We start from the raw sequence: 13,866 nt of genomic DNA on the forward strand, positions 1-13,866 counted from the left end.
AACAACTCAGGTCTGTAAACTTCTTAAAATGCAACCATTCATTATTTATTCAAAAGCTGATATTGTATTGTGTGGGGCAGTGCAAATTTGGCTAATAAACTTTCTGTTAATCCAAAAGTAGGTCAGACTTGATTTATCTTTATGAATATCCACACACCCACACACACCCACACACCAGTCTACTTAAATACTTCCCTGTTTTACTATGGGCTGCTGCTAAATGGCTATAGGTATCCAGAAATTTGACATTATAATTCATGTTTGTAGTGCTGAGCAGGACATGTCTCTAGAAAGTTGACCACCTCAGAATGAAATCTTCCGCTTGGAACTTGACCATTTTTGCTCCAAATCATTGCACTATGTTGTGCGACTTTGCCTACAACCATGGAGGTGAGTCAGTGATAGAACTGGTCTGTCCCAACAGTTACAGACAAGGGTGAAAGGAGGGCAGTGTGAGTCTTCTGCCCTCCAAGCTTTCAACTGCTGGCATAGGAATCCACTGCTGGCTGGCTTTAGCAAGGCAACCTTATTCCCATGATGCAAGCTCCGTCATGAATCCATTGGTTAAACATCTGACAGATGGTGTGAGAACTGAGGAGGCACCAGAGGTCTCAGAGCCCTTCACCCTCCTTAACATCCACAGTCTTCATTAGAGTGTCTTCCAGTGATCGCCCAGCTGTTCCACAACACTATTATAAATAACTAGGGACACTGTTGTGGAATGCCCTCTCAGAGATGGTCAAGTGGTATGTTTTCTTTCTTGCATTTTTAAAACAAAATATTTGCAACTTCCCACCAGTCTTCCCCCCCACCCCCCGTTGATTGTTTGCATCGTCTGATAAACCTATCAGAGACCTGTAAAGGCCTAACAATGTGACACTGTCTTGAATGCTGCCTGTGATGTTCTGAAGAGCTCCATGTTTTGTTTAGTTAAAGCGGAGGAACATAGGTGGGTATTTTTATAGTACAGTACCTTAAATGAGGCTTTTAACACTTTTTTTTAAACAATCCTCCACTGCTGTACATTAACAACAACAACAAAACAAAACAAAAAAATCCAGAGTTCCACAAGTAATATTTTCAACAGCCTTGCTTCTTGCAAAGCCTATGGATCCAAAAAACCATAGAGATATTATATAAGAAACATAGAAAGAGTGTGGGACCTAATCGGACTGAAACCCCCACACAGAGGCGATGCCCACTCCCAGTACTTGGTGGCATGCAGCCTCTGAATATGGAAGACACCCAAAAGAACTGATGATGAAGCATGCATATGAATGCAGGTACCTATTTATCTACTTGCACTGGCATGCTTTCGAACTGCTAGGTTGGCAGGAGCAGGGACCGAGCAACGGGAGCTCACTCCGTTGCGGGGATTCAAACCGCCAACCTTCTGATCGGCAAGTCCTAGGCTCTGTGGTTTAACCCACAGCGCCACCCACTTCCCACATAAAATAGCACAGAAACATACAATACAACCAAGAGCAATTTGCCTTCCCAGCCACTTTGATCTGAGCTAAGCAGGAACAGAGTGAGAACCTTGATCATGTGACCATCGCAGATCAAAGCTACATGGGAAATGCCAGTCATGGGAAACTTTATCTGTTAGTACTAGTCGACTTGACTTCTTTGTAGTTATGGTTATCAACAAGTTTAAAAATCACAGCCTGAAGCATCTATATATCAAGATAAACATGAAAGAATATACAATATGTACAAGTTATTTAAAAAACCCACACACAAAAATAATGTATATATTGTTAATGATTGGGTCACATCTCAGGGAAAATGTTGTTAAGCAAAACATATCTTCAGTGGGCACCTAAATGCAATTATGCCATGTGCGTGTTTCATTTGGGTTAGTAATTGATTCCAGAGGCCTGGAGCCGCAAAACTGAAAACCCGGTTTCTAGTACAAACTAAGCATGCCTCTGGGGCATGTGGTACCTTCAGCAGTGTTCCATCTGAGAAGTGCAGTTGCCTAGGAGGTATACATGGGTGAGGCAGTCCTGTAGATAGCAGTGTTGCCTCAGTTTGTTACAGCACCTTTCAATTTGCTGATTGCAGCTACAGTTCAGAATCAACTCAGACTCTTTCCAGTACAAGAAAAAGACAGCCTGCTGTCTCCAGCTAAATATGCAACAGCTTTGGAACAATTTTGTGATGTCTGGAAATTGTGTGCCTCTTACTGGGAGCATCTACTTAATGGGCCCAGTGAAGTCAAATACCAAATAATTTAGGGCATCAATAAAAACAACTTAAGGTTCCAGAAAATTAGCTGTAGTTTGTCACAACATGGGCTTTGCAAACTCACTAAGCACAGAGAAAACATGGATGGCAACTGTGTGAGCAGGTGTGGGTGGCCACTCCATACTCTGGATCACTATTTTGACATGTTTGCCAGCTGGTAAGTGAATGCAGAGCATGAAATCAGACTTGGAGCAATCCAATGTTGGATTACTCTCAGCTGATACTGGCTGAGAGAAGATGGCCCTTTCCCCATCAAATAAGCACAGAACCACAACTCAATTCATTTCCCTAGAGCTTTGGTTGTCACTCCAATATCCAGGCTCCATCAAATAGTTCCTCTGTGTTCATCCAGGCATAATGCCTCTAGATAGTCTGCAGCCAACCTGCTGCAATCTTTGGCTGTATGTTGAAGCCCTGAAAATCGGCTCTTATTTTTAATATTTAGCATGCATTTAATGGCAATGTTATATAGAAGCCAAAGGTGCTTAGTTCCACCAGGCAAAGGGCCAATAAAGAAATGACTTTGGAGGAGTTCAAAATAAAAATGAACAGGAATACCCCTATGGCTTTGAGGTTGTTCTTTTACACAGCCACCTAGAAATGTGGACTGAATCCTTAAGGTTGCTTCGGTCGCATCAGAGCTGAGGCAATACATCTCTTTCTCATATTACTCTGTCTCTAGCACTCCTTCACCAATGTCAGGTCTTAAATCATGTGGGACAAGTTTGAGACTTGGCTCTTCCTTGCTAGCATTAGCTAAGCTCCCAGGAGGGAAGTGCCTGTGTTGCTGACCTGGGGCAGTGTGGGAAGAAAACCCACAGAGGGAATGTTAGGCCAGGCTCTAGAAATCCCAGATTATCCTTTTCTCCCACTTGTATGCAACTGAATGCTAAAAGGGAGCAGACTTCTCCTATAATTGCTAAATGCTATGGTTTCCTCCAAAGAAGTGCAAAGGAGTTCAGATCACTTCCATGCAGGAGTGTCTGCCACTTCCCACTGTAATTTCCTAAGTTGCCTTGAAGTCGTGCTACCTGTGGGATATTAAGGGAGGCTTCTGCGCAGGCTGACTGAAGGCTCTACACAGAGCAGCTCCAATGAATTATGCATCACAGCAATATTACGACTGTCAGTGATCTTACCATCCCGTCTGATGAGCTTTGCAAAGATGGGGCTGTGACTGCTGGAGAGCTCAGAGGAGCTGTCAAAGGATGTCGCAGGTAACGAGAATACCAGTGGCTCCTCACAATTATCTACAGAACAAGAGAAAGTATAGCAGGCATCAAATATAAAAGTAGTGCACCTTTAGCCTATCAGGGTTTCCCTCCCACTTTCAGTCTCTTTCTTTCTTTCCCTTGCAAAGTTGTCTGGTCACCATTAATGAGCTGCCCCTAGAAGAGACGATGCTGTTGATGACACATTTGTGAATAAGAGCATAAAGAGGCTGCATTTATATTTTATGTTGTTCACATGAGCTTTCAACAGTTCTTGTGGTAGCTTATGAAAGCCAGTGATGGGCTGTATCTACACTCCCCACACCCTTGGTACAAACCTGGATGCTTGGAATTATTCCAGAAGGTTGTATCAGGGGTAAGGCATTGGATCTAGCCAGTGGGCTGGATCGCTCCATCTCCCACCCTCCACAGGTTAACTTCGACAGGTTAACTTTGGCAGTCATAATGACATCGGGTGATTGACATCTGCCGAAGTTCAACTGAAGAGAACCTACAGCAGCATTCTTTGAAGATGCAGTCCCAGTGCCAATCAGCAAATTGGAGATAGGAGTGTGCCTTCAAAGAGGCTTACTCCATCAGCACACAGCAGTTTTTTGTTGGAGTGGCTTGTTAGAATGGAGGGAAAAGGCTCCATTTTAGCAAGTGGTTTCAATTCAAAACACTGTATCCACAATGCTATGTCTGGAAGGCTGGACACCACTTTGTGCAACCAGGATGAGTATACTATGCCAAATAGCGTGGCATGCCTTTCCAAGTGGATGGAGCTTTCTGCAAGTCCTGTTCCAGCACTCACAACCTCTCCAGAAGCACATCTGCTGAAGCGTCTACAGACAGCTGCCTTACTGCATAAGTAAGGACGGGTAAAGAAGAGGACAGAATTCACAGTAAAATAATGTTTTTATTAGGCCTCCAACCAGTCTTCATAGTTCATATGCAAGATTCTGAGTTGGGCAAAACTCTTTCTCAGGACGAGCCCAGTGCTAAGCCCTTGTTTTAAGATGGCAAAGAGAGAAACTCTTTCAGACTTAATTAGTGTATGCCACAAGTTGTACAGGTCTTCTCCACAGTATGTGAGGCCCAAATATGCATCAAGAACCAAATAATTCAATTTTATTTTGTAGAGAGTATGCATTTTAGAATGTTAGTCATGTTGTGTGGGAGTTTTTTCTTAGTGATTGACTTAAACCATGAAATTTCTATTGCTCCTATAAGATAATAAATGAGAATATTGGATAATTTGGTCTAAAAACATCCTCATCACTGAGCCACAGATTTCCATATACATTTGAACCCAAAATGCAAATGAAGCTAGTGACAAAAAAATAAAAATGCTTTGCTCATTTCCTATTCTACTGCATGCCTACTGTCCTAGTTAGTATATGCAGCCGTGAATTTCACTCAAGCATAAACCCACAGATATTCACTGAATCTCCCTTGGAGGGAAACTTGAGTATATAATTAGTGGGGAAATCCTGCAGGTTAGCAAAATCTCAGACTTCACAAGCATCTTCCAGCTCTTATAAATATGGCTAAATACATTTTAAAATGTGTTAATGCTACATTAAGGTTAGGAGAGTCAAGGAATGGAAAGCTTCAGGCTCTCACAATAACATTAATTCACTGCATATTTTAAATTAAAATGTAAAACAGAGTAACTGGGTGTGCTTTTTCAGGGATAGATCTCCTGAGTTGTGCTGAGCAATCTTCCAAAAGGTAATCCATCTCTCTGAAGACCATTAATCCATAAATAGATTATAAATGCTGGACCTTTGCACACACATCTACGAGTAACCTGGCAAAACCAGGACACTTCAAGCAGGAGAAATGGGGTTGGTTCAAGGCAGTGAATCAACAGTAGCTTTCCCTTACTGTGGTTCTTACAAAATGAGCCCTTTGCATGGGTTTTCACAACAATTATGCCAGAAGCTAGTTCCAGAATTTACAAAGATGTCAGATGCTCAAAAGTGGCATGCTTTATCTTACTTGAAAAATTTGAATTCACTTGCAGTTCTAACATTTATAACCACAGCATATGTTTCAAGGAATACAGCAGCTTTTACTATTACAACTTATTCAGCATTGTCCTCACCCCCTCCAAGATGGTGCTCTGCACACTGACAAGCCTGTAAAACTGGTGCTCAGCATAAATAGAGTCTTCACTGCCTAGTAAGTCTTCTCCTTTGAACATTTTGGAAATGTCTCCTTCTGCTGGTGCTGGTCCCTTGCTAACAAAATATCAGCCCACCTCTTTTGGGGTTTTTTGGGGTTGTTTTTAAAAAAAATAAATACTTTCAACTTCATTTGCTAAACTGGTACACTCCCAGCATCTAATAAATACTTGTTTTGATTTTATTTATTTAAATATTTATAAATCACATTTTCACAGAAAATTTAACAAGGTGCGCTACAACATGAAAGCATAATACATCCCTCTATATCTATAATAAAAATGTAACTATGTCATCACACTGCAGTTCTCTTAGCCACAGACAAGTGGTGCTGTGAACAACAGTGTATTAAGGGGCAGTGGATAGGCAGCCCAGACAAACCATGGGATAACCAAAATAGGCTGCACCAAACCCCAACCTCTGCCGGCCAGCTTGGGGGCCCATGCCTCAGGATCCAGAACCTCAGACCAGTTAGAACCACTAGTGATCAAATTCCACATCCCTGGCCAGCTTAGGGATTTGCTGCTTCTGCTGCCTCCCACCCCTGTTAGTATGAGGAGAGTGGGAGTTGAAAAGGAGTGGGGGTGGGGAGAATTTGATGGAGGAGGGAGGGAGGGTTGGCAAGCGGTGTGAGATGATGTGCAGCCCCTAATAGTACAAGAACATCAATACCATCTCAATAAAACTGGATAGCAAAAAGTTCCAAAGGACTGTTTCAAAAGTACAGTTCTGCAAAGAAAGCAGGGGTGACTGCTAGCTGACTTCTTTTGGCAAGGAGTTCCACAGCGCAGGGCCTGCCACACTCAAGGTTCAGTTCCTGGTGAAAGCTGACTGAACTTGAGGGAAATTAGGGGAACCAGAAGTGCCCCATCTCAGTGGGTGAGGTGAAGCATGAGAAATCAAAAAGTCATTGAAATACTTTGGGCCCAAGTTGCTTTGGGCTTTGTGGATCAACACAAGAATCTGGAAAAGGGTCTACCTCAAATCAGCAAGGAGTGCAGTTCTCTCAACAAAGAAGTAACATGTTGCCACTACCCTGCTTCTGTAAGCAATCTGGTCACTGCATTCTACACTAGTTGCAGATAGGGCATCCCCACATAAAGTGTTTTTTTGACCCATGTTCATGCATTGGTCTTACATGACTTTACATACATATGTTGCACAAATAGCATACTCAAGCATAAGAAGAAAGGACTTAATACCAGTGAATAGTCAAAATGGTTTCACTTAAAGGTTTATTCTAGGGAAAAGAAACATGCTGGGATTGTTAAAATTTATGATTACCTAAGCACTAGCACAAGGAAGTAAGTGCTGCACATCCTTAATCTCAAAGAAAGTGGCATATTCCTGAGGGGAATGAGTTATGAAATATTCAGCTTAGAATGCAAATATTCAGCTTCGAATGGACCTCACAACAAAACGTTAGAGCGGATATCTGGTGTATGTGTCTTTACAGAGCATCAGTCTGTGGGGACTGGGGGGAAAAAATCACAAGCATCAAAGCTACGACTCTTTCTTCCAAACACATACGTTACAAAGACAAAGCACAGCTGTAATGCTCACCACCTGGATGTTGAAAAAGCTACCCTCAATACTCCATTGTTTGGGCAATAGAAGAGAATCCCAGGTTCTTGTAAATTCATTAAATACAATCATTATCTCAGTAATCTTTACAAAAATGCTAGAAAGTGGGTCAGTATTATATTTCAAGGAGGGGTTCAGCAGAGACAGAGACACCAGCTTCAGTACTCCTCAGGAATTCATAGCAAAGCAGAGAGTTGGGTAGCAGTTAGAATGTTGGGCTAGGACTTGAAAAACCCAGATTCAAATCCTAACATTGCCATGAAATTCACTGGATTATCTTTGACCAGTCATTTTCTTTTAGCCCACCCTACCTCACAGGGTTGTTATGAGGCTAAAATGAGGAGGGGGTGAACCATGTGTGTTGCTTTTATCTTATTGGAGGAAAGGTAGGAAATGAAATGTAATAAATCAATAATTGAAAAATCAAACCAAGGTGATCACAGTGCAGCCTGTCATCTAATACACTTTGCTGGCTCTCAGAATATACATATTTTGGTGAGTTGCCACCACAGCTTCTCAGTTGTCACAATCGGTTTCTCCACGATGAAGTAGTCAGAACTAGGAAATCAATTATCTTTCACTGTCAAGGACCCAGAAACTCAGCAGTGGAACGTATGTGAATTTCCCACCAGCATGAATCAAGAGCTTACATCCTATGATTCTTCTGAAGGGATCAGATAATATTCTGGAGTCATGATTTTTGCAACTTATACATGACTTTGAAGCCTATCCTTTGTCATTTATTAAGATTCAACTCCTTAATACTGTGTAGGCTATTCTTCAAATTTCTTGAGTAAATATGGAACATGGCTCAAATAATAAACTGATTCATTTCTAATGAGAGAATCTTCAAAATCCTAGATAGAAAGTGTTTCCCTTTTAAGTCAGATGTATATTGACAACTAACTAATGAAAAGGGGTGCTGAACCAATCACAACCAAGAGAAGCAGAAGCAAACACCATATAATCTGCAAAAATAAAGGAAATTGATGCCACTATGGATGAAGAAACAGACAGTGCAGCTAGCTGGCTTTCATTATTGACTCTTCTGGATTCTGGCTTCCAACGTATCATTTTATTCATTGTTAAAATCCTAGTAAATTTTGCACATAATGTTGTGATCATGCGGCATGCATAGCTTTGATTGAAACTGTAAATTGTTTCCATATAGTAGGCAAGATTCATATTTTTATTTTATTTTAGGTGAGATAAAATCCCTCTTAGCATTGCATGCTTAATGCCCCACTTTGTTTTAAAGACATAAATGTTGCATTTTTCTACAATGCTTTCGACATTACTTAGGAGTGTGATAACTCCCACTTTTAGCATCAATGGTTTCCTACCTTCGCTACCAGCGATTTGAATTTACTAGCAAGAGAAATAATACATTGCAGCTGGAAACTGACCTAGTACTCTTTGTAGAGCAATCAAACAGGAGGCACTTACTGATAAACAGCATTCTGTTCCTCCTGCTGCAATGCAATAAACCTTCAGTTATTAACTAGTTAACTTTCTTTGCAATGGCTTCTACTGATGGGAATGGCCATGTCTTAGTGGCAAGGCACAGGCTTTACATGCAAAGGGTCCAAAATTCAATCTCTGGCATTCCCAGACAGGGCTTGGAAACACTCCTGTTTGCAACCCTAGATACTTCTGCAAGTCAGGGCTCATTCACAGTTAACTTTTGTCCTGTGCTATCTAGGCACAGGTCCAAATTTTAAAGCTCCGTGTTTGAGTGGTTTTGGGGTTCCCCACACTGCTTTCTCCAGGAAAAGCCAGTCTTTACAGCAAACAGCAATTCAGGATTTCTGAAGATTGCATTTGCTCCTATTCAGTGGTAGAGAGTGGGTTTTTTGCAGGGAACGTGGGGGGGAGTGTTGGGAAAAGGAGCTTTGCCTAGAAAGGTAAGTGTGGATGAGCCCTCTGTGTAAGCAAGAACATAGAAAGAGTTTGCTGGATCAGGCCAATAGCCCATCTAGTTCAGCATCCTGTGGCCGACCAGATGTTTGTGGGAAACCATCAAGCAGCACTTGAGCACTAGAGCACTGTTCCCTCCTGTGGTTTCCTGTTAAGTCCGCTCACCTTCAATGGTAGACGGTCTTGTGGCCAGGCCACAGCTGCGCCCGTGATCCAGCAAATGGCTGGGTCGGATGGCCTGCCTGCTGGTGATTGGCCAATGCTGGAAAGTTTAGGGTGAGGGTGCCCCTGGGAGTGGGGCAGGCCCAACTGGCCAATGGGCACCTCTTGGGCTTGCTCCCAGGGGGACTAAATTGTGGCCTGCCTGGTCTCTCCTCCCCAGCCTTTTTCATCAACGGTGGTACCTCTGGTTACGAACTTAATTCATTCCAGAGGTTTGTTCTTAACCTGAAACCGTTCTTAAGCTGAGGTACTGTTGAGACATTGAGTTTGTGCAGCTTTTGGAGTAGACAATTAGTGGGTTGACAACAAGCCAAGTTAAACAGAGTACGTGAGAAAGTCTGCTTGGAGACAGGGAAGCCTAGCATCAGGTGGTGATTGGCTAAGTTCTTCCTTATAAGCAGTATGACACAGCAGTTTTGTTGTTGGAGTGTTGAGTTTGGAGTAAGAGTGTGAATCTCGTCTGTGTATATAGTAACTAGTACAAAGCTGTGCTTTACTCTGCCGTATATAATAAAGCTAACTAAAATCAAGTTATCAGCAAGTTTTGTTCCTGTTCGTTGTCCTGGAATTCACTGATTTGGCAGCTGGTAGCAGGAGTTATGGTTGAGATCCATCAACAGGTACCACTTTAGCTAATGGGGCCTCCTGCTGCCATCATGCTGCCGGTGTGTGATTTCTGTTCTCATTCTGAGGTAAAGTTGTTAACCCGAGGTACTACTTCTGGGTTAGTGGAGTTCTGTAACCCAAAGTGTTTGTAACCCGAGGTGTGTGTAACCTGAGGTACTAGGTCACACAAAGTTGTGGCTTATTTGAACCCATAAATCTATATGCTGTTGTCTTGTCTGGTTATTTCACTCCCTAGGGAATTTTGTGGTTATGGGGTCTTGGTGCGCAACTGGTATTCAGACACATTTGTGCCACCCGCTGCGGAGGCAGAGCTTAGCCATCATGGCCAGTAGCGATCAATAGGCCTCTCTTCCATGAACTTATCTAATGCTCTTTTAAAGCCATCTAAGTTGGTGACCATTGGTGCCTCCTATGGGAGCAAGTTCCACAGTTATCTATGCACTACATTAAAAAGTACTTCCTTTATGTGTCCTGAACAACATTGAGACAACATTGAGCTAACTTGGTATGAATTAGCTTCATATCGTTTAGACTTTGACGTATGAATGTAACTCGGCTGACCCACTTATTTCTACAGCATCTCATATACTCTTCTTTTGTCTGTGCTTTCTTATTATGCACAAGTAGTGCAATCCATATGTATGAGCAAGCCTGGCAGAGCTAAAAAATAAAGTAAAAACTCTAATTAAAAAGCTTGCCTTATTTTTATTGATGAAGTGTTCTTCGCATCAGGCATAATAGTCAGATAATGGATCATCACTCAGGATGAGGGATTGATAAATCAGGAGATGGATATATTCACTCGCAGACTGGAGATGATGGTTTGAAACTTATGAAAGAAAAAGGGGGGAAGCATGTAGGAACTACAGATTATAAATGGGAGTTGGAATAAATATTCCAAGTAAGGCTTCATTTTTATACAAACTAGGATGATTGCATGAAGTAATTCTCATGCACTGAAGAGCATTTAAGTCCTCATTTATTGTGAGTGATATTTAAATAACAGCTAGAGATGTATGACTCCACACATCTTTGAGACATTTTACTAATCTTATTGCAACCACTTTAACTTCCCTCCAAAGTCTCACACATTTTATTTTGTCTAACAGGATTTTTAAACATGCCTCAGATTTCACTTTAGACAAAAATCAATAGTATATTTGATTAGCACAAACATGAATTTCATGGCTGTTACAACTGCCTGGAATCTTTTATATATACTAATAGTGCACTCATCTTCTTAGTGTGGATCCTTGTGGAGTCCAAGGTGCCATCCATGCACAAGAGGGAGGCACGAGCAGGCACCCCAAGCTATGTAGAAGCACAAAATAGTAAAAACAACCTAGTAGCCCTAAATTGGACACACACACACCTCAAAAAAAACCCAGACTCAATGAAGACTGAGCTTTTAAGATTCCTGCTCCATGATTGCAGTCATGAGATTGTTGTCTATCACATGGCGGTGTATGTTTTCATTCCACAGAGTGGGAAGTGACAGAGACAGGATGTTTGTGTTACTGTGTTCCGTGAAGTGGGACTGTTGTTCTTTCTCTTTGCTGTCTGATGAGAAAGAGGAAGGAGCTAAGTCAGAGTGCTCAGAGTGTTTTATATGTAAATAAAAGTAGATTAGCCAAATACTGAGCTACTGAGTTCTGTTACGCGGACTGCGAAAACTCTGCGGATCCCTAAGTGAGCTGATGTCTCCAAGGTATCAGTTGCTGTGATGTTCAGGCAGAAGAAAGCTTTTGAAGCTCCTGAACGATCGACCAGGAAGGAGAGAACATGCCAGTCGGGCATGTGTCTCTACCAGGGTTCTACTTGAGAGTAGGATGGCTCATTGGGCAAGGGTATGCTGGATGTCTGTTGGAGGAGGAGAACAGAAAACTAGGTAGGAGGGTGATTGAAATGGGAGGACCTGACAATTGAAGTTCTCGGGGACTTCCGGGTTGGCGCGATCGGGAAATGGCGGATTCCCTCCGAGCTCCGGAGGGAATCGGCTCAGCGGTGGATGGGTCTTTGCCGTGCCGGCGACACGGGGACCCTTAAAAACCGCAGGCGCGGAAGCCTGCGGACTGAAGACTCGGCGGGTGCCTTAAGCGCCCCCCCTGATTCGCAATGAGCCTTTTTAAAGGCTACGGAGGGGATACAGGGGACGGCGTGGCACTGAGAGTCGACCGCTACCGCCGCTGAGCGAAGCCGCGAGCCATAACTGGAGAGCGCTGACTTCCTTCCTTGAAATTCGGACTGAAAAAAGAACCCGTGAGTAATTTAGAGCTGAACTTTAAAACTTTTACCTTTTGAATTTGAGACGACCGGGGGGGTGTGCTAAAAGGAAGTCCCCACACCCCCCCTTGCAGACGATCCAGAGCAACGAAATAAGAACTAAGCTGGAGTGCCTACCCTGTAAAGGGTGAGTTTTAAAAAGACAGTAACTTCCAAGATTTAGAAAGGTAAATTTGAGCAGGAGAGTGGAGTGTTGGAAGAGTCTTTGTTTTGTGGTAAACAACCCTCCCTCCCGGGCCCGGGAGCGACCTGCTTTGGAGCCTGTATAGAGGAGCAGAATTTGACAGCTGTCAAAAGCTGTCAAATGGACTATTAATAGTGAAAAAAATTGCTGTTTAAGACCTCTCCGGATTAAAAGGAGTTACAATTGAACTAAAATTTTGAGAAACAAAGAAACAATAATAGGACAGAGGATTGTTGGAGAAAAGGTTACTCAGTAACCAGATTCCCTCTAGGGGGAATTCTGTGGAATTACAATGGCTGTGGGTGGAAAGATACTGAGAGAAATCAAAAGAATGTTCTCATTGGTGGGAACCCTACAGGAGCAGACTACAGCTATGAGTAAACAATTGACGACCTTGGATTTGGAAACAAGTAGTTCTGCTGAAAGTAATGAGGGCCTGAGTGAGAAAGAACCCACAGCTGAATTTGAAACAATAAACAAAGAAGAGGAGAAGACAAAACAAGAAAGAGAACAAGTTATCTGGGAAAGTACTAACCAGAAGCCGACATCTGGAGAACACAAGCAAGGAGACTATTGGATTAAATCCACTCTAAGCCTACGAAAGATACAGAAGATGAAAGTGGAGGCCCTGGGACTTTATGGAATTCAGGAGCTCGAAATAAAGAAGTACAATTGGGGCCTCCACATAGACTTTGATTTTGACTATCAGCAAGACTTAGGCCTTGTGGAAATTCCTCAGCAGTTGCCTTTAAATATGGGAAGAGACTATGGACTGATTGGATTGATTGTTAAGGAAATCTTTCGAGACTCGATGATAGACAAAAAGGACTACCAACAAAACCGGCGGAGAGGGACTAAAAGAGAATTGAGAGCCTCGGATATCCGGAATCCAGGCTAAAAACTGTTAATTTGGACATGTCTCGGGAAAGGACGCAAAGCGGGGAGGGGAGGGAGGGAAGAATCAAATTTAAACAACACTCAAGACCAGGGGGTTTAGTATTAAGAAAATTATGTAAGAAAAAATGAGAAATCGAGGGAAGAGAATTGGGGTCCAACTTAGGGAAAATTTATTTTTGTTTTTTATAAAAGGACTAATATTAAGATGGAAGAAATGCCAACTTGCTGACATAAGTTTGGGAATAGGGATGCAGGGGAGGGGGTGGGGGGAAGTCAAGGACTAGGGTTAGAAAATAAGATTTTCGGGAACTATTCATGTTCGTTGTTTTTTATGTTTGTTTTGGTGTGTTGTTTGTGTTTATATAAAATGTGAAAACCCAATAAAAATATTATAAAAAAAAAAAAAGACAATTGAAGTTCTCACAGTTTTTCACTTTCCCAATCTGTGGAAGGAATTAAATGTAGTGCTGTGATGTTTGCTCCATTAGTGCAAGATTGTCAG

General features: G+C 42.3%; 1 protein-coding gene across 3 annotated transcripts in view; it reads right to left on the bottom strand.

Annotated features, from left to right (window-relative positions):
* CNTNAP5 (contactin associated protein family member 5) overlaps window positions 1–13,866 on the bottom strand; it is a 326,754-nt gene that overhangs the window by 243,800 nt on the left and 69,088 nt on the right. For 2 of the 3 annotated variants that reach the window (XR_014008811.1, XM_081196913.1), the window contains exon 2: window positions 3,390–3,500. The exons of the other annotated variant lie outside the window; for it this stretch is intronic. Coding sequence is in view for 1 of the 2 variants with exons in the window: in XM_081196913.1 (XP_081053039.1) it covers window positions 3,390–3,500 (111 nt within the window). In the remaining variant the exon portion in view is untranslated. The remainder of the gene's footprint in view (window positions 1–3,389; window positions 3,501–13,866) is intronic. 3 annotated transcript variants of the gene reach the window in all.

The sequence above is a fragment of the Podarcis bocagei genome (assembly GCF_964188305.1).
Source record: "Podarcis bocagei genome assembly, chromosome: 1".
Lineage (NCBI taxonomy): Eukaryota > Metazoa > Chordata > Lepidosauria > Squamata > Lacertidae > Podarcis > Podarcis bocagei.